Raw genomic sequence first — 19,435 nt, forward strand, 5'->3', positions numbered from 1 at the left:
TCGTTGCTTTATGGGATCCATGTCAGGACGCTGGTGGAGTACCTCAACCACCATAAACTTTAGTTGAGAAATTTGATGGTGCATCTCTTTCCAGTGACACGCCACTGATGATTTCAGATTATTGAGCCTAATGTTACTTTTGTGCTCAGTGATACGCACTTTTACTTTACGTTCCGTTTGTCCAATATATATCTTCCCACACGGGCATTTGATGAGATATATACAGTTAGCAGTGTCACAAGTACTCGTGTGAAGTAGTTCAATGGGAAAACCTTTGGTGGGATGCATCAATGTTTTGCCACTCATGACATTGTTACAATGGGTACAATTAAAACATTTAGACATACCTTTCCATATTTTCTTCTCCATAGCAGGGGCATTAAGCATTTCTTTAAGATTTTTCGATCTCTGGTATGCAAACGTGATTCGCTCGTTATATAGATCCTTTAGGTCAGGTTCCGATTGTACCAAATGCCAGTGCTTGTTAATCGCTTTTTTGATCTTTCCTGCATCAGATGAGTATTTGAGTACGCATATCGTTTTTTCAATGCTTTGTTTGGTTTTCAATGCCAATAAATCAATCCTTTTCATTTTGTCTACCTTCATCATGGCTTGTATGAGAATGTCTTCCGGATATCCCCTCTGTTTATATCTCATAGTTTGTAGTGAGATGGACTCTCTTGCTTGATCTTCATTAGAAGTAATTCTTTTAAGTCTAATGTATTGAGATACGGGCAAATGTTTTTTCAAGGCCTCAGGGTGAAAACTTTGGAAAAGGAGACACGAATTCCTATCAGTTGGCTTGTGAAACACTCTCGTGTTAATTTCCTGATTGCATATATTAATTTGTACATCTAGGAACGATATGGTGTCTTTGCTGATCGTATGCGTGAACTTTATCCTTTCGTTCAATCCATTGAGAATCTTGATATTGTCTTCCAATTTTTCTTTCTCACCACACCATATCAAAAAAATGTCATCAATAAACCGCTTGAACAAAATGAGCCCTTCGATCCAACTTTCTTTTTTAAGAATGTTATCCATTTCGAACTTCTGCATAAAGATATTTGCATATGAGGGGGCCCCCCCAAAACCCATTGATGTTCCGTTGATTTGATTGAAGAATTGTCCGTTCCATTCGAAATAACTATGATACAGGGCAAACTGCATCAATTCTAATATCAAGATTCTTTGATATTCTTCCAAGTCACTGTGAAGAAGACTCCATTCGAGTGCCTCAATACCTTCCCTGTGTGGAATGGAGGTATACAGTGCAACCACGTCAATGGTGCACAGCCAATATGTTTTGCCTGGTGATAGAATTACTTTACCCAACATGTTCAAAAAGTCAGTAGTATCCCTGATGTATGTCTCACTCCTTTGCACTAGAGGTTGTAAGAATTTGTCCACAAATTTGCCCACTGGTTCTGAGATAGATCCACAGGTCGAGACAATGGGTCTGAATGGCGGTCTAAGGGGATCCTTATGAATCTTAGGCAACATGTAGAGTTGCGGTCTTCTGGGATATTTTAAATGAAAATAAGCATGGGTCTTTTGACTTATCCATTTCATGGTTAGAGCGTGATCCAAAATTTGATAAAGAACCTTCTGAAACTCTTGTGTAGGATCAGTGGTTAGTGGTAGATATGTTCCTTGATCATTCACATGATTGTTAACACTGGAGGTGTAAAATTCTGTGTCCATTACTATTAGGGCGCCGCCCTTATCTGCCTTTTGAAAGGTTAAATCTTTGTCTTGACTTAGATTTTTAAGAGTGTTCCATTCTTTGGGATTCAAGTTGTTTCTCTGAGGTTTGTTGAAAGGAATCTTTTGAATATCCGACATTACTGAACGCTCAAATGCCTCTAAAGTCTTATGCGTAATGGGGGCACAAAAGGTGCTAGGTGATTTGAATTCATGATCCCATGGGGGGATTTCAGTCGTTTGGCTGATGTCTTTAAAGAAATATCTCAACTTCAGGTTCCTGAAAAACTTGAAAAGAGCAATTTCCGTTTCTCCAGTGTTGGATCTGTAGGTAGGAACGAATGTAGTGCCTTTGTTCAATACTGCCAGCTGCATATTGGTGAGTGGTTTCGCAGAAATGTTAATCACTAAGTTATCTTCTGCACTTGACTCCGTGTTCGCCTGGCGATTTCTTCCTCTGTTTCTTTTTCTCTTAGCCCTTCTGGTTGTGACGAACCTGGTGGCGCATTCGCTGCTGGACTTATATCTAAAAAAGCCGGTTGTTGACCAGTTACTTGACTAGTAGATGGTGTGGCACTTTGTTTGGTGGTCTTTGTAAGTGGTGGTCTGTTTTGTGCGATGTCTGATTCGGATACAATACTTTCTGTTGAAGATGTGGCTGCTGGTTGTTTTTTCTGGGATTGAGTTTGCCATTTGCGTTGATTATAAATTTCAGCCCACGAGTACACCTCTTCAAGCTTGTAGTCTAAAGTATCACGACGATACTTTCGAATTTTCCTTTCATTAACCTCTTTAGCGTAACGATCAAGTTTTTGGTTGATCTCCTCTAACAGTTTATCAAGATCTGGAATTTTGTTTAGCTCTTCTTTTATGGTTTTGATCTCTTCCTCAATCTCTAGTAATACTTTGGACAGTTCTTCTACTATCAACAAAATGAGATCAAGAGAACATTTGTTCAGAATTTGGTACCACTTCTCTAAAAATCGTTTGTTGTTGGCGCATAGCATTGGCTTCAGCGCAATCCTGAGTCCCCTAGGGATCCTTTGGTTCCGATGATAATGTATCAAAGTGGTTGCATGCAACCTTTGGTTAATTTCCTTTTTGCTGATGTATTCAAATTGCCTTAAAATTTGAGCTGTAGTCGTCTTGTGAGGAGTGGTTCGTTTGGTCTCCTGAATGAGCCCATAGATCTCTTTGGCTGCATCTGTGGAGTATACTAATGTTTCAGCTCTATTAGTTGTCGTCTGTGCTATTTCATCAAGTTGCTCCGTATTGACTGTTTGATCGAGTTAGATATAATTTACTATTGTGTGGTGTTTGACACTATGGTGAAGCTCTTTTTGCTAATTTCTTTGGCTCAATAGTTTAGCGACTACTTTCTTTTGGTGTTTTGGGATCTTTCATTTTGGCACGGTTTTTTCCGTTTCCGTTTCCAGAGTCAGCAGCATTATTTCCTGTCTCGTAGCGTTTTTGAGTTGATTTATTTGGCGAGTGACTAACTTTGGTCCTGTCTGATTTCCATTTGTTTCAGACCCCTGACGAAGGGTCATGGTTCTCACACGACCCGAAATGCATTGGGTATTGTTATTAAGTGGATTAATGCACTAAACTCAGTTTGACAAGATGATTATTATGTTGGTGAATTGAACCACATAACGTTGGAAAAGCCTTATGATTTATAAATCAGAAGAAATCGAATAAACCTTATGAACTTGAAATAGAAAACGTTGTTTTCATTGTTAAGTTGGAGCTCAGTCCAGAGGGTAGTTCCCTATCCTCACCACTTTGACAATTATTTACAATTAAACCCACAACCCGCTACAGAACTAAAACGCAACATTTATTTAAAAATATTTAAGAATTCCTAAAAAAAAAAATATTTTACTGTGACTAAATTACTTCCCAGCCTATTCCCCTATCAACCCACAACCCGCTACGGTATTAAAATGCATAATTTACTTAAAGAAATTATTACTAACTTCTAAAAATGTAATGCATATATTATAAAACTAGTATAATAATTAACAAAAATTATAAAAACAAACATCTAAAATACATAACACTAATATTAATATCAATATTAGTAACGTCTATATTTTTGATATCGATATTACTAACTTCGGGTCAAAGATATGATCAAGGTTGTTAAGGAGTGTCCATCGTGTATTAAAAGTGACAAAATCCATAAGGCAAGTACGCAGCCACTTCAGCCATTTAACACATTTTCCCACTGGTCCTTGGATTAAAGTGCTGATGGACGTTATAGGTCCATTGGAAATACTAGTTATTAAAAATAATTTTGTGCTTGTAATGGTGGATTATTACTCCAAGTGGTTTGAGCTGGAAATTGTAGGTGAGGTGACATGTAAAAAGATCATAGAGTTTATGGAGAAGGTGCATGTTAGCAAAGGTTATCTGGATGACATTGTAACAGATAATGGTCCGCAATTCAGTTCTGAAGAAATTAGGAAATGTTTATTCTAGGGGATTAGTCACCATTGCAAAACTGGTATTTATAACCCCAGGGCTAATAGTCTGGTAGAATGAGTAAACAGATTTATTAAAGAGAGTGATATTTGTAGGCACTGCTGTTGTGCCTGCCTTAATGGAAGGAATGGTTGATGCAACAGTTGATGGTGTAGTCTTTGCTGTGGTCAGTGCTATTGTGGCCACTGTGGTCACCACTGTCATGAGAGGTGCTATTGCTCTTGTGGTCCCATCAGTGGTGGCACCTACACTATGTGCTCTGATCTCAGCTGGTTTGAATTGGTGTTGCTACTGTGGTTTCTGCTATACTCCTTGTCATATATGCAACTACTGGTGCATCTGTTGTCTCTGCTGTTGTTACTACTTTGTCCCTATTATGGTGGTGGCAGCAGTTCCAGCTGTAGGCCTGCAGATGAGGCAGCTGTTGCCATTGCTTAGGAGGAAATCATCTAGCTGTGCAGAAGGTCTGTCGGTGGGCATATGTGGAGGAGAAGTAACAGATTGATGTTGCTGCTGTAGTTCCTGATGTGCTGGCAGTTGCTACTGTGGTCTCTGTGTTTTGGCAGCAGTTGTCTGTACTATCTTGATGGAGTAGTTCTGATGTGGTGACTAATGATGCAGCAGCTGTAGCTGGTGTAGCAATTGTGTCTGTTGCCTTGACGTGGCAATTAAATACTCCTCCAATGCTTCATTTTGCCTCCCACAAAAACAACTGCAATGTGGATGCTGCTCACAGGCTCTGCGTAAGATTAACAATGCATTTTATTGCAACGCAAGGATGCTTTACTGTCCATGCATTGGAATGAAAGCAGTCTATGAGAGCGGGGATGCCTATTGGTAACCAGGCGCTATACAAAACTCAGAATAATAATAATAATGAGAGGGTAAAAAACCTAATGCATTAAAGAAATGGCTGCAAGCCGGTATAGGGATAATAATTATGTGAGGAGCTTAGCATGTGAATTGTCCTTTCATCAAGCGCTGATTCGGGTGGTGACCCAAAGCAACCAACGACGGAAAGTGGCTGACCAAGAGCCTCCTTCCTTTACATATAGAACTTTACGCATCTGATATCAACATACTGTGATACCGGGCTCAGGGAAGGAGGTGCCTTGCAGGCTTCTCTTGCTTCCAGTGCACTGTGGGTAGAGTGGCTAATGGTTTGCAGTAGGAGGTGATCCCCACAGATGCATGGTCAAAGTGTGTTTCATTGGCCGCTAAAGTGACTTTGATTTGATTTTAAATTTATAAAGCACAACGTATACCCGGAGGCATCTTGGCGCTATCAGTTACAGGTAAAATAGGCAGCCAGAACTAATCATGGCTATACAGCCAGGTTTTCAGAGCTTCCCTGAAGCCCATTAAATTAGTGGCTGCTTTCAGCTCAGGGGGAAGACTTTTACAGTTTTGGGTGGTACACATGAGAAAAATCCTACCACACCAGAAGACAGTTTAAATGCAGGGTCTACCGTATTCCTGACCTGGCTAGAATGTAGCACCCTACCTGGCTGGTTCCACCTGAATTATGCATACATATCTTTTTGATGAATCCCTCCGATCTCAAAGCAACATACATAGTACCTTCTCACCAGACAGGTTCAAGCCATTTTCGATATTTTGCGGCAACACAACAGAAAAAATATGGGTGGAGGACGAAGTTTGAATCGACTTGACAAATAAGCATTGGCAAAGCCAAAAGTTCTGCGTAGGCCACCAGCCTTTTGGCTTTGTCAATGCTTGATTGAATTAGTTACTTGTTTTGAGGGAGCTGCCAGACCCTCTTCAATTACAAAAAGAAAATTGACTGAAAGCAAAACATTTATTTTTAATCTCAAAAAGCTCAAAAGGTCTAGTCTAAGGCCAGGACTAAAAAGGCAGGGTTTGCAGGAAACAGTTCAAGTAAAGCAGACATGCTAACAGGAAGGAAAAAACAGGCATGAAGCGCAACACTCTTTAATATTATAACGCAGAATACTTGCTACTGTGTGTGGATCACATGCCCTTGGTATCCGCCCATGGAACACTGCCCAAACTCTTCTGGAACATTGCTAGAGAAAGTATTTCATTAGTTGGGCCATTGTTCATCAAACTGGTTTGGTTACTTGGATCCGGCCCCAGATGCTCCTTACACAAGATGGAATTGCTCAACCCAATCATCATTAAGCAGACGTGGTTTGTGCGTTACACAACGTGCATCATTAATTAAATGGCACACTCACCGCGGGCTCTGAACTTAACAATCACTCATGTATGTTTTCTGGCATTGTCCAGATTTGCAGGACCAGACATGTTATTCAAAGATCACTCTGTGGGGAGTGTAGACGACCCTTCTCAGGTGGGCACCCACAAGGGCGTGTACTAGCTGGAGTTTGCCCCCACCGCGTGTGTTATAACCTGCTTCTACTGCAGAGATCCTTCCATAGTTGCGACTTGGCCCAGGTCATAAGAGTTACTTTTCTCAGCCAAGGCCCTGCGGATATTGGAACATAAAAGCTCATACTTATAATGAGGACACTTAAAAGCAGGACTGACAGAAACTCACCTTCGTGCATGGTGACAGCAGTGTCCTTATGATATTCACACAGTTGTTTGGTGTGCCACCTGCAAGCACTTGTTGCCAAAGCCTTCTGTACCAGATCCAATTGTCTGCACAGCACCTTATTTGGCCAGATCACTGTATTTTCCAAGTCAATGGATCAGTGTGTAGGGTTGTTAGATCACGCCAGGTCAGTAGGACAGCATATTCCATTCTGAGGCTTCTACTCAGACTAATTTGTTGATCTGATGCAAGTAAGGACTCCAACTCCGAGAATGCACCTATTTGTTTAAATGAAAAACCAAGGCCTGGATTTGCAAAATGGCGCATGACCTAGATTGGTTCAGTGTGCACCACCAATGGATGTGCCTGGCAGAAACCAATGCTGTGTGTTGCATTTGCAAAAAAATGTACCCCCTCCAGTACGTGTGTTAATTCTCTGTGAAAGCACCTGCACAGGAGGGAGGGCAGCAAGGAAACAGGAGCGGCGGTTCAAACTGCTGCTTTGTCTTTTTCTGCAGGATGTCCCAGTCAGCGGATCATGAAGGGCCCAACAAAGGTGGGTGCAGTGACATAGAAACCAAATCAAGTGGGATCTTCATGACCCTTCAAAGGCAAGGAAGCTAGGCTTGCAAGCAGAGCTGAGTTGATATTTTTTGGGTATATACCCATAGACAAATTTCCCTGCCTGCATGATAGAAGTCACCAAATGGATGAAAACCTACTGCCGCAAGCTCAACACAGACAAGACGGAAGTAGTAATCTTCAGTAAAGATCCCTCGCTCTGTGACTCCACCTGGTGGCCCGAGAACTCAGACCCACACCCCTCCTGGCAATCCACGCAAGGTACAGCAAAATAGTAATTGACAACTAACTAACCATGCCTTGCAAAGTGAATTCAGTCTCCATCTCCTGCTTCCACACACTAAAGATGCTCAAGAAGATCATCAAATGGCTCCCCGCCAACACTTGCAGAACCGTCACCCAACTGAGCTCCAGCAAAGCCGTCATCACCAGCAAGGTGGGCTACAGCAACGCACTCTATGCTAAAATTAACGCTCAGCGGACCAGGGGACTCTCGACCATACAAAACTCTGCAGACAGGGTCACCCTCAACCTCCTACCCTGCACTCACATCACTCCGCACCTCAAAGAGCTCCACTGGCTACCAATCCACCATCAAGCACTCTCCAAACTCCTCATGCACACATACAAAACCTTACACAACATTGGCCCTATATACTTCAACGACTGCATAAACTTCCACAAACCTAACACACACTTTCACTCAGCCTGACTACTATGTGCACACTCTTCGCACCTACACAGAACCAGACCTGTAAGTCGTGCCTCCAACAAAATGGCACCTAAAGACTGGAATGACCTGCTTCTGCACATAAAAGCCTCCTCTTTAGGCCTTGAATTCCGCAAGAACCTGCGCACCTGACGCGTCAGTTAACCTGGCTCTGGCTCGGCTCAGACAGCTCCTGCTTCAGCGCTAGAAAACCCCAGAGGTGAGTTGTACGCTATACAAATACACATGACATAACTTCGAAGTGGCTAGAGCCCTATGCTTGGGTGCGCAATGCCCATACCAGAGACTACAAGCCCATTTCCAAAGAGCACCCTCAGGGTACACTAAATATGCTGTCCCCAGAAGGGGATTTTGCTCATTTGCCTAAATCATTGAATGGCCCAAGTGAGTAAAGGCGCTCCTGTGCTTGCAAGGGATCAGTCCGCCATGCAAATGAGGGCATGCTCTCTACAGATTGTAATTGTGGAGTCCAAAGTGTGAACCTGTGCAATATGCAGTGCAGAAAAGGCTTTATAAGTGGTGGCATCTCTCCTATGATACAACTTTGCACCTGCAAACCCAGGGTGGGTGTTTACGTGACACTTCTTTTTTGCTAGTTAGGCACCTGGACCGGATGCATGGTGTCTGGCCAAGATGGATGGATGTGTGTGTGAGTGTGTGTGTGTGTGTGTGTGTGTGCAGAACAGGAGTCATCCAGCTGAGAGCAGAAGGCTATTCATCTGAGCTGCTTCCAAGATGCACACTGCACTCTCTCTCAGTGGTAAGAGTAACAGCCTGCAGGCTCAGAAAGCGAGGGGCGGTGGCAGCCTACTTAAGGGGCTGAAGGCCAGAGGGAAATCAAATTCCATACTGGGAATTGAAAACATTCTTTCAATAGCTCAATCAAAAGTTTTACTCTCAAAGGAAATTGCCTATTTATCTTCCCCTCTGGCCTTGGGAAGCACAATGTATTTTGTATTTATTTATTGTTTTCATTACCTCTGTGAGTGACTGCTGGAAAGAGTGTAAGCAAACATGAGTAATGACAAGATATTCGAAAGGGATTTAATCTGATTTTCTTTAGTTACCCATTTCATTGTATCTATTGATTCAGCTTTGCAGTAAAGCCAAACAGTAATTAGGCATCAAATGTACAAATTTCAAAAGTACTAGACTCATGAGATGCAGTAAAACAATATATACTCCATGTAATGCGACATTATAAAAGGCATTTCCAAAAGCATGTTCCCTTATTACTAGTACGCGTCCCTCCTGCACATCCTTGGGTATGAATTACAGCCTGGATAGGTTGTACAGCTCGATGGGCTCACAGGTCGTCCACAGCTTCTCTTGGTGGGATAGTGCTGGTCCAAGAGTTTAGGGCGTCTATCATCCCCCACGTCAGCACAAATAAAGAGCAGGATTTGTAAGCAGGGGGCACACAATAACCATGAGTAGCATACGCGAGTTAGAGCAAAGGTGCCTCTCAGTGCAGAAAGGAACTAAAATAAAAGTAATATATACCAATATAAGGACGATAACAATTATTGCACAAAGGTTCATGAAGATAAAAAATAAAAGATGCAGGAAGTGATCTAACCGTGCAAAGAGCAGGTAATGCGCCATGTCTGGTTGCCATCTAAGACAGTTGGCGCCTTAAGAGTATTAAACCTCCTCAAAAGCTGTATCTGTGCAAAAGCAGTTAAAGTGCACCCGTGTAAGGCAAAGCCTAAGATAAGATAGGGGACTGCCAGAGATGGACCAATGCAGCCACAGACAGCCTTGCGAGACTGCTATAAATGCTGCACTGCCCACACATAGAAGGGCACACCTATACAGACTCACCCTACGCCTCACACAGAATAAAAAGTGCAAGGGCTGTGGGGACCGTTAACAGCCGCCTGTTCAAACAAGAATAAGAGATAAGCTCTTCTCTTGTTATGCAAAAGTTCAAAAGGATGACAACGGGTGGGTGGCGATTACAAGTGTGCAGAGAGCAGGTAAAGTGCTGTGTGTAGGTATCAAAAGAGGCGGCTGGTGGTTTGGAAGTATTAGTCCATTTCAAAGGCTTTATCTGTACTAAAGAAGGTAAAATGCATCCATATAAGGCAAAGCCTAGGAGGAGGTATCACAAAGCAGGGAGTGACCCCAAACCTTTCGAGACGGCTCTAAGTGCTGCACAGCCGCTCACATATAAAATGAGACCTATGTAAAACCAGATAATCACACTTAGCCTCCATAAAAATAAAAAGTGCAAGGGCAATTTGGACCCTTAGCACCCAACAGTCCCAGGCAGGAATAACAAATAAACTCGCTTATTTCCCTTTCTTGCTGTGGTTGCTACTCTCATAGCCCTGCGTTTCCACCGGTCGTATTTCCCTCCAAGCAGCAAATATGTGAGATGCTATAGTCTGATCAATTTCCGACTGGGCTAATCTATAGCAGAGTGTTGTTAGGGCATTCTTGCAGTTCCCCATAAAGTATTTTAAAAACAGGGGTCAGAGATAGAATCTTCGGGGTGGTGGGGGGGAGCTAGTGTCGTGACAGAGTCGCATAAGGTGCCTCCGTGTATCCTGGCCGCCCAAAGTGTAGTCACACATACCAGCACTCGGCCAGTAACCCTTGGACCAGGATTTGGTATAGGGCTGAACCTGTGGTGTTCCTAGCCTACATCTGGGTTATAAGCCCTTTCCTCAGGTGGAGATATCCGGTCAAGGAAAGGCTCCCGCCGGGGTTCGACCTTCATGACCAGATATTTTGTCAAGAGGGCACTTCTCAAGACTTCTGGCTTTTACCACGAGAGCCCAGTATTTCCTTTTCACCGCTGATAAAGTGGCTTTGTTTATATCTTCTGGGTTGAGCCATAGATTCAAACAATCCGTTGACGTTAGCTTGTGCTCTATGGGCTTATTTATGAGCCCTTGCGTCACTTTTGCGCCGCTGGTGCGCCACTTTTTGAGACGCACCAGCAGGGTAAAAAATGCGCCATGTTGCATCGTATTTACAAAGTCTTCTACGATTCTGGCTTCTCAGACTGTCCTTCAAGCTCTTCTGAACCTCTGCGAGGGCAGAAGAAGGGCAAACCCGTATCCAAGCCTACCAGGCGGAAGGTGATAAAATCAACTACAGAAGTCATTCCCAGATCTGCTCTGAGGGTTACAATAGCTGTTCTTGGGCCTAGGTGTAGCATTCGCCTCAGGAATGAGTTTGCCACTTTTTGTAAAACCTGCAAATTAGTTACCCTATTTATCGGGGTTCTAGTATTATCACTTTTTTCATAACAGTGTGGAATTTGCAACCTAACCCTATTTAGTACTTTACCTTTCCTTTCTTCATGGTAAATGTTCAAACTTATTGCTTTCAATTCAATTCAATTTATTTATTTTGTTTTGGAACTCCAACGGAGGTCCACAAAAAACACTGAAAATTTTAAAAGACAGACATTGCATACAGTACGAAATTCCTTCCTTATACATTACTATAACATGATATCAAACATAGTGTGAAATGTTCAAATAAGCTGTGATACGTAAAACAATCACATGATCGGCCAATAAAATTTCTTATATACATACTAAGTAATGTGCAGATGATGCAATGAATACGTGAAACTATTAAATAGCCAACCAGTAGATATTAAAACAAAACCAGGGTACTACTGTTAGACAAAATTCTAGTAAATAGGCAAAAATGTTCTAAAAAATTTGTATATCTTAAAACAAACCATTTCATTCGGGGGTGACAAAACCAGAGAACGAGCATCCTGAGCAGAGTGAACATTAAATTTGATAAATACTGGCTTTAAAAACACTCGCCTGGCACTTTGCGGCTTTGAACATGCAAAGAAAATATGATTAAGATCTTTGGTTTGCAACTGGCACAGTTCACAGATTCTCTTCTCTCTAGGTGTTTTATCCCAGATGCCAATGACGTCTCTAAAAGGCAGCAGATTAAATCTCAGTAGGAGTATCAGCCTTCTAATCCCATGGGGGATATTCCAAGTTAAATAAGGCTGTGGTTTATTCCCCAATGTACTCCCACTGACCGCCACGTTACTGGGCCTAGATTTACTTAAAGATTGCTTTCACTTTCGGCTGCTTGAGGTTCTGTCTTTCTAGTGGGAACAACCTGTACGGATCGTGTACATTCCGGTGTCAAAAATTTGATCCGAGCTGGATATAATTACTGTTTCTTGAGTTAACGCTTACTTAAAATAAATGCAACGAGGCAGACAAAACTGTCTACACTCCTGAACCCCCAACACCACGTTTCACTGTCTTAAGTCACACTATTGTGTGCCAGAAGAGTACTGTCCCTTTAATCGATTTATGGTAAAAAGGAAACCTTAAATACCATGAGTGGGTAAGAGTAAAATTTGTTATTTAAAGCGCTTCGAAACAGCAGAAGTGTGGTATGAAGTGCTATATAAAAATAATTTGTTGGTCTATTGCCCTAGAGCTGCTTGCCCTATGGATGGGCTTTTGTGATGCCTTTCACAGAGGCGCTTCATGAAGCTGCAGACGCATAAGTCTTTCTCAGCCACACGCCTCCAAAGAGAGCTGTTGTGGTCTTCTTTCTATTCCTTTCAGTTTCCTGACGCAGATCGCCCCCTCACAGCTCCTTTGTCTCTTCCACGCCGGACCCTTGCATTCATTTGTCTTTGATACAAGAGCTTTCGCACATTGCAGGCTGGTGAGTCAATCAATCAATTAAATACTTTATTTCGGTTCTTTTACAAACCATAAAAGTGCATATACAATATACAGTACATTGTCACAAAAGAAACATTCCTTTCACAAAAGTGCAAATGCAAGGAAGAAATACTTTGATGATATAGGCACATAGGAGTACAGAGTTTCACAAATTAAACATTACTGATCCAGACAGTTTCTCAATCTGACAGATAATTTTAAAAATTCCTTAATTTGGAGGATACAATCACTGTGCAAAAGCTGCAAGTACAGAAGTGCCGGCCTGATTTGTTTAAAAACAAGTTTTTTTAAAAGAGTTACTAAGTATCGCTTGCGTGGAAATTCATAAAATTGACATAAAAAAATAAAATGCAGCATATCCTGCGGAGACATTCCGTCGCAGCCGCAAGGCGCTGCTATTTTATTAAAAATATCAGTCTTAGGTCTAATTAGCAGGTGATGGAACAGATTAAGCCTGAATCTGGTCAATAAATATTTTTCATGTGTGGTCAGTGAACCTGCCAAGTATGGTTCAAGGGTCTCAGTGGTCTTTAGCATAACAAAGTTCCTCACACTATGTTTCTGAAGTTCAGCTTCTTCTCTCAGGGTCTTCCTATCCACCAGGAAGACCTGTTTGACGAGCTCCAAATCTCCCTTTAAAATTTGGCATGGATTGTCATAAAGTTCAGGTCGTCCAAGTTTTACAAAGTTTGACTTTAAATATTTTAGCCAAGGGGAGCACATTGCCTTATCCAAACCCAAAAAGTCCTTCACAATTAGATGCGTTAAGGGTAAGTCTTCATTTAGCCATAATTTAAGCCAGCAGGTCAGGGGACGTAGAGAGAACAAATCACATAGATATTGCGTCCCCAACTCCTCATGTACAAAAAAGTTAGACGTACCAGTGGGGACACACAATAAGCGCTCAGGAATGAATTTTCCACAACCTGTAATTGCTCCCCGCCAATGTAGCCCCAAATTTCACTGCCATAGGATGCAGTTGCCACAGACTTAGTATTATACAGTTTCAGCATAGCACAAGTGGGTTTTTTCCCCAATTTGGCAGCAAAGTTGAAAATAGATGCATTAACTCTCACTATTTCACCTTTCTTTTTTACAAGATGAGGTTCCCAATTTAGCTTTGTATCGAAAAGAACTCCTAAATAGGAGAAAGTTTTACATAAGGGAATTACATCTTCGCCAATCTTAAATGAGAAGGACCTTTTTGGTTGGCGACCAACTTGTAGAGCAAATGATTTTGTGTTATTAACCAGAAGGTCTCTGTCAGTCATAAACAAGTTAAAAGCATTTAACAGGGATTGAAGCCCCTTCTCTGTTCTTGAAATTAAAACTGCATCATCTGCATAAAGAAGTATTGGAATTCCACGCCTGCTTACTCTTGGGCAGTCAGCACAGACATCCTGTAGCACACCATCTAACTCGTTAATATAAAAGTTAAAAAGAAAGGTGGGCCAAAATACAGCCCTGCCGGACACCCTTTCCAATACTAAAATTATCTGTTACTCTCAAGTCTTTAGAATATCTCACGTTTGCTCTGGTATTACAATGTAAGTCAACCAGAAAGTCAACCAGGCCGCTATCTACCCCTTCGCCCTCATGGACTGCCACAGCTTTCCCCTGTTTACACAGTCGAAAGCGGAGGACAGGTCCATGAATGGTAGCTTTTTGTATTACGGTGTATTTACTTAATATCAAAAAGAGGTTGCGGCATTGGGTTATTGTGGAACGACCTTTACAGAAACCATATTGCGAGAGGGACATAATAATCTTTTCCTTAGCCCAATCCGTAAGTCGTTGCAGTACAATTCTTCCTGCAATCTTAACCATAGAGTCTATCAGGGCGATGGGTCGATAACAATGTGGGCTGCCCTTGTCCCCCTTTTTAAAAACCGGGACAATTGTTGAAACACCCCACAATTGTGGACATCCTTCTTTCACAGCAGCATTAAAGACAGACTCTAAGATAGGCACCCAAAAATTTGGTTCAGACTTGAATAGGTCAGGGGGGATCCCGTCAGGCCCAGGGACTTTCCCAGCTGTTAGCCCCAAGATCCCCTCAAGAACTTCACCTCTATTAAAGACAATTTGTTCACCAGTATCATTACAGGCAGATATTGTAGTCGCCTCCAAAGTACAACAGTATAACTTCTTAAAATGCACTTCCCAATCCTCCTTGGATATATGGCTTTCTAGGCCATCACCTGGCTCCTGAGCCAGGAATGGTTTCCTCACCAGGGCCCAAAATCTGGAGCTACTCTGAAGGGTGGCAGGATCTAAAATCTCTGACCACGCAGCTTCCCTAAGGGATTCCTTGTGGCTAGCAATAATATTTTTATAGGTCTTTCTACACAGCTGGACGTCAGCTTTGATCCTGGGTTTTGTCCCTAGTGCTGCTCTTAAATTTCTGGCAGCTTTTGAGCACTCGTGATTAAACCACCTAGGACCTTTAAAATCCGACTTCTTAACAGGTGCTGATATTAGGTCGGAAGCCTTATCTGCTAGACATTGGAAAGCATTTAAAACAGTATTTGGAAGTGCATCCTCTTGCGTACAGACCATTATTGTATATTATCGTGTAAGAAGGGCCAGGATGGGAGGCCGCTCCTTTCGGGTGCTGGCAGCCACCCAGTGGAACAGCCTTCCAGCTGTGATCAGACTAGCCAAAACTGAAACTATGTTCCGGAAACTTTTAAAAACACATCTGTTTGCCCTTTAGGGATGGATGCCTCTGTCCTCTTGACTCTCGCTCCACAGCGCGGGGATACGCCGTGATGGCGTCACCAGGCGCTTTAGAAACCCCTTTTATTATATTATATATATTTCATCTGCACATGAGACTTTAATCTCATTAAACGGCAGATCAGGGTTAACCATAGACCATCTCAGGCGGCGTCTGCCGTCTGTGGTAATCACCCTACCAATAGAGGGATCTTCTCTTTCTTTAGCTATCAATGGACCCCTCATGAAAACAGTAAGTGGATTGTGGTCACTGAATTCATTATCTTCAATGGAAAAGGAACCCACAAAAGACTGCATTGATGATGATAACAGTAAAAAATCTATAAAAGTTCCCTTCCAATTCCCCTTAAAGGTCGGGGTATCAAAACACTTGATAGGGGCCATCAGAGCCATCGTAGTTGTTAGGTCCAGCTCATTAAGCATGTCATTTAAGTGTTCCCCCTCAGTTGTATGCTCAAAGTGAAAGTCCTTACAGTGTGAACAGTTAAGCTCTGTAATTGTTTTAAAAAGGGGATCTCCACAAGGATGCACGTTAAAATCCCCCATCACCATGAGGTTGTGAACGCAGTCCTTCATAGAGTTACTTATAAAGGTGTTCAGTGTTACTATCTGACTGAAAGTAGTAGTTAAATTAATAGCATTATAGAAATTGACCAAGCCGGCCCTACAGTTACCCCCTGTTAAAACTAACCCAACAATACCAGTATGGTTTGTTGTGATCCTCCGCACATTACAGCAGAGTACTATAGAAATAAACCCAACCATTCCCCCTTTGGGTCTGCCCCTATTAGTTGCTACTGCAGGGACATAATAGGCCTTATACCCTTCCAGAAAGTGATTGCAGTCAATTGACCAGGTTTCCTGCAGACAGATAATTTGGTACTTCTTAATGTACCCAAACCAGTTGCAGTCCATCATTTTTGTACCTAAACCTGCAATATTCCAGGAGATTACGTTATTTGAGTTTGTTGCTGCTAAAGTACTCTTCAGACATCCCAAGTCCTCTATTCTTTGATTTACCTGCCCAACAGATGCCTCATGTCAGTCACGTGACTCCAATCCCGACAGAGCTTCAAATCTATTATGTGTTGCAATTTTGGGTCCATTCCAACTCTGGCTATCAATATTGTACAGATAGGCTCCATTAGGGGTCAATGGCTGTAAAGATATACATGATCTAAGGGGCCCAGGGATCGGGGGATTCTTAATCAGATGAGAATAGAAATACCCCAGAGGTTGTAAACAGATACTATTACGAGTATTGACCATTGATGCCGCTCTTAATAAAACTGTGGCAACATGTTGGGGGTGCCTGAAGGTTGACAATGATACAATCACCATTCAATGACTTACTAGATGGACCAATCCAACCAATTCACCCTTCTTATTGTTATTATCTGATCATCAAATTTGGCAGGGAACCCACAGTTTTTATTGAGCCAAGAGACCGTTCTATTCTTTAGAGATTCCTCTTGGGCCCGATATGCATGACACTCAATAGGAGGAACATTAGTAAGTTTGGCCACATAAGGTGCACAATCTGGTGGAAGATTGACATAACGAGTTTTCTTTACTTGACTGTGAACTTGCATGCCCTCAGGAACTCTCATAGTCCTTAAATTCTGCGTGGTTGGTGGGATTGGATCAGATGGGACAGGCTCAGCGGCAGATATGGACTGCCTAGTATTTGTTATATCACCTCTGCCTACTTCCGAGCTTTCAGCGATTGGTTTATTACTCTCTACGTTAGAATTTCTTGGTGATAAGGCCAAATGTGATGATAACAGCCGACCTAATCTTTCCACTTCTAGGGTCATTATGTCTAATTTAGATAACAGTGGTTGCATCAACTCAGTAATTTTTGCCTCTATCTTTTCTTCTAAAGAATGAATTAGAAGAGCAAATGGCTCCATATCTATATTAGTTATGGTGCCACCCATACCACTACCATCCTCTGCATCCTTTAGGGCTGCCACACTACTTGGGGCAGAATTACACTTTCCTGTTCTAGATTTACAGTTCCTCCCCCCACGTTTGGATTGTACCTTCCTACACAATCTTACTGGCCTAACGGGGGGAGTGGGGGTGATGGCTCTTCCTCTGACGTGTCAGGTACTGTTTCTAGATGGTTTTCAGAATGATCTACATGTACCTGCGCCTCTGTAATTGTGATGGCCCTATTACCCCCTTCCTGTCTATCTGTAACAGCTGGATTCGCCGGAGGGGGAGGAGACTCTACTAGTAAGACAGGATCATTACCTCTCCCAAAAGACGCTCTGCGGGTATTATTAATTTGATTAACCTTTTGTACAAGATAGTTTTCCATAGACCCTGCCCCAATAACAGGTTTATTGGGCTTAACCTTAGCCATTGCCAGGCTTGGCAATAATCCTCAACACAACACAAGTTACCAGCAAATAGAGCACAAATTACTAACTTCTAGTGACAAACAAGGTGTGACTCACACAATATTTTGATGCGTGTGACAGGTCCAAGGTTCAAGGTACAGAGTCCGTGGCCCAGCCCAGCCTTCTCTGGCCTCTGAGGGCCACAGAGGGCCCGCCCTTTGCCCGGGCTTAGCCCAGCGTCGCCCGCGCGCGTCCCGCGACACGGGGGCTGTGCTCCTTTTTGTGCGCCTCCTGGCGCGGAAAATGCGGGTGGCGGCGACTTCTGCCGCAGAGTTGTCTGGGCTTTGCAGTCCGTGAGCCCCACTCCACAAATCGAAAGCTTGCATGGCATGCTGAATGTTGCAGGAAAGCATGTCGTGCCTGCAGTAGGAGAAACTCATTAAAGAAAATAGTGCTTATTGACTAAAAAAGACGTACCATGTAACAACCGAAGTAAAAGGGCAAGTCTTTATGGGAGGTTACAAACGAAGACAAGGCGGTACAAAGGAGAGACTAACAAGCTTCCTAATGAATCAGAAGCCAGCATTTACGAAGGACAAAGATCCAGGCCAATGACACATATGGGCGGAGAGTGGGCGGGCTTCTATTCCATACTCCAATACAGCATGCCGCAGAGCAGTGCATGCGCTGCCCAGGCACGACCTAAAAAATGTCATACATTTGATAACCTGACAAAAAGAACACCTATTTTGTTAGTTAAGGAAGAAAAGAAAATCTGGGCCCAATCCTTCAGTATTATGTATTCAGACTTCTAAACATTAAATCCACGATGTATAACACAACTCTGAAAAATGTACTGGGACTTCATTTTAAAGGCATATGTGACACATCCATGTTACATGCTGTTGTTCCAGCCCCACAGCCTACCTGTGTGCAGCACAGTGCGGACATCATCAGCCATGGGGTTGGGACACTAGTGTAGAGTGCCACCCGGCCTCTTCTATACATTGCTTCATGTGCTCAACCGGTGGGCCAAGCACGGCACACAGGTATAAATAAATGCTGAGTACTCACTCGTGGTTCACTTAGTGATCCCCAGTAAAACAGTCTGTGTCTCCGTTCTTTGTATGCTGAGTGTGCGATAATTGTCACAGACTGTACCCTCTGTAACAGGACTCCACAATTGGTACAGAGCCAGGATGGGGCATACACCATGTCATCATCACCACCATGCTTCACCTCCAAATGTAAAAACAGTTGATGGACAGAATGCAGAACAATGTCATACATTCATCCCAGTACAGAGAGCTGGGCCTAAATGCATCGTTTTTTTGCTCAACATGCCATTCCAGTTTGAACCCAGCCATATGCAAATCAGTCTTGACCCTGTGCCCCATGGGAACAGTCCAGCCCGAACCGCCAAGCCAGGTCCTCCCTGGACTGGAAACAAGCATCCTAGGACCGGTTTCGGGCTTTCAGCCCTCAACAGCCAGGATAGCTTGATTCCAGTGGCATGGAGAGCACGGGACTCACATCTGAGCATACCCGTCCCACTCGGGGTGACAAATGCAAAAACAGTTGATGTACAGCATGTAGAACAATGTCATACATTCAC

The 19,435-nt window shown here is 42.8% G+C and overlaps 1 protein-coding gene across 1 annotated transcript; it reads right to left on the reverse strand.

The window, feature by feature from the left end:
• Window positions 1-2,111: 2,111 nt before the first annotated feature.
• LOC147726207 (uncharacterized) lies at window positions 2,112-16,390 on the reverse strand. Its single transcript, XM_086963435.1, has 3 exons — window positions 15,555-16,390; window positions 14,470-15,296; window positions 2,112-2,626 (listed from the first exon to the last, which is right to left on the reverse strand). The coding sequence occupies exons 1-3, from the start codon at window positions 16,388-16,390 to the stop codon at window positions 2,112-2,114; spliced, it is 2,178 nt and encodes a 725-aa protein (XP_086819561.1).
• Window positions 16,391-19,435: the final 3,045 nt, after the last annotated feature.

This window comes from Lissotriton vulgaris, chromosome 3_1, assembly GCF_964263255.1.
Source record: "Lissotriton vulgaris chromosome 3_1, aLisVul1.2, whole genome shotgun sequence".
In the NCBI taxonomy this organism is placed as follows: domain Eukaryota; kingdom Metazoa; phylum Chordata; class Amphibia; order Caudata; family Salamandridae; genus Lissotriton; species Lissotriton vulgaris.